A 1,156-nucleotide genomic window follows, 5' to 3' on the forward strand; every position below is an offset into this window, starting at 1 on the left:
ATATTATTAATGTTTAATTTTTAATATTATAATATATTATAAATAATATATTATTAATATAAATAATATATTATTATATAATTTCATGATATTAACATATAATAATAATCTTTGTAATAAAATAATAATAGCTATAAAAAAATAAAATAATTAATAATAATGATAATTGAATAATCGATAATATTTTTTATTGTAATTTAATATTCCCGCTCTTGAATAAAAGATAAATACGATTTCTAGTAACTTATACGTAATGCGTGTAACTTCGTGACAGTTTTATTCTTTCAATCATTATTTTAGAAATGTTACAGTTCTTAATTTTAATTTCTATAAAATAAAATGAACGAAACCACACTATTTGCAAACAATTAATAAAAAAAACAATTATATTTTTTGTTTTATTTTTAAATATTTTTATTCGATACATTTCGATATATAAAACAGGAATACGTACCGAGTAGCTCAAATCTAAATAGATCTAAGCAACATGGGTGTCTGTTAATGTTTACTGAAATCATCTTGTAATAAATTTTTAAAGATTTGTTCGTGTTAGAATAAAGTTTGTAATTGGAATAAGAAAAAAGAATATTGTATTTTAAATAAAAAAAAAAAAGATGTTAACTGCTGCTGCAAACTCATTATCAAATAACGGAGGATCTTACAGCAATGATAGACCATCAAATACAGCAGATGCAGAACTCGCAACTGATCCTGCTTCAGGTGGATTTTTTCATTCGGATTATAAAAAGTAAATATTTTAATGATAAACATTTTGTTTCTAAAAAATATGTTTATATAATAATTTTTTAAAAAATATTTATTACAGAAAAATTTAATATATTTTTGAGTTAGAAATTTAACATATTTTTTTAAAATAATGTATTTTTGATATATTTTAATTATTTTAATTTAAAGTTTATAGTATTATTAACGTTTTTTTTTTATTATATTCAAATATACATTTTTTATTATATTCAAATATTAAGCGAATGAAAAAATTTATATATTTCAATTTTATAATCCTTTTTATATTATATTGTCATTTTCTTGAATTTTATATATTATATATTTGAAATATGAAGAAAATACATATATATATTTTTAATTATATTATAAATTTTTTAAATTTTATTATTAATATCATAAAATTGATTAT

General features: G+C 17.0%; 2 protein-coding genes across 3 annotated transcripts in view; both read left to right on the plus strand.

Moving 5' to 3' along the window:
* LOC102673676 (two pore calcium channel protein 1-like) overlaps positions 1-1,156 on the plus strand; it is a 15,548-nt gene that overhangs the window by 1,272 nt on the left and 13,120 nt on the right. The gene's annotated exons all lie outside the window — the stretch shown is intronic.
* Positions 244-1,156, plus strand: part of LOC102674383 (AP-3 complex subunit beta-2) — a 6,070-nt gene continuing 5,157 nt past the window's right edge. Inside the window, exon 1 of one of the 2 annotated variants that reach the window (XM_006613249.1) lies at positions 244-748. In XM_006613249.1, the coding sequence (XP_006613312.1) occupies positions 615-748 (134 nt within the window). In that variant the 5' untranslated portion in view covers positions 244-614. The remainder of the gene's footprint in view (positions 749-1,156) is intronic. The other variant, XM_006613250.2, reaches the window with a different exon arrangement.

This window comes from Apis dorsata, unplaced genomic scaffold (assembly GCF_000469605.1).
Source record: "Apis dorsata unplaced genomic scaffold, Apis dorsata 1.3 scaffold_137, whole genome shotgun sequence".
Lineage (NCBI taxonomy): Eukaryota > Metazoa > Arthropoda > Insecta > Hymenoptera > Apidae > Apis > Apis dorsata.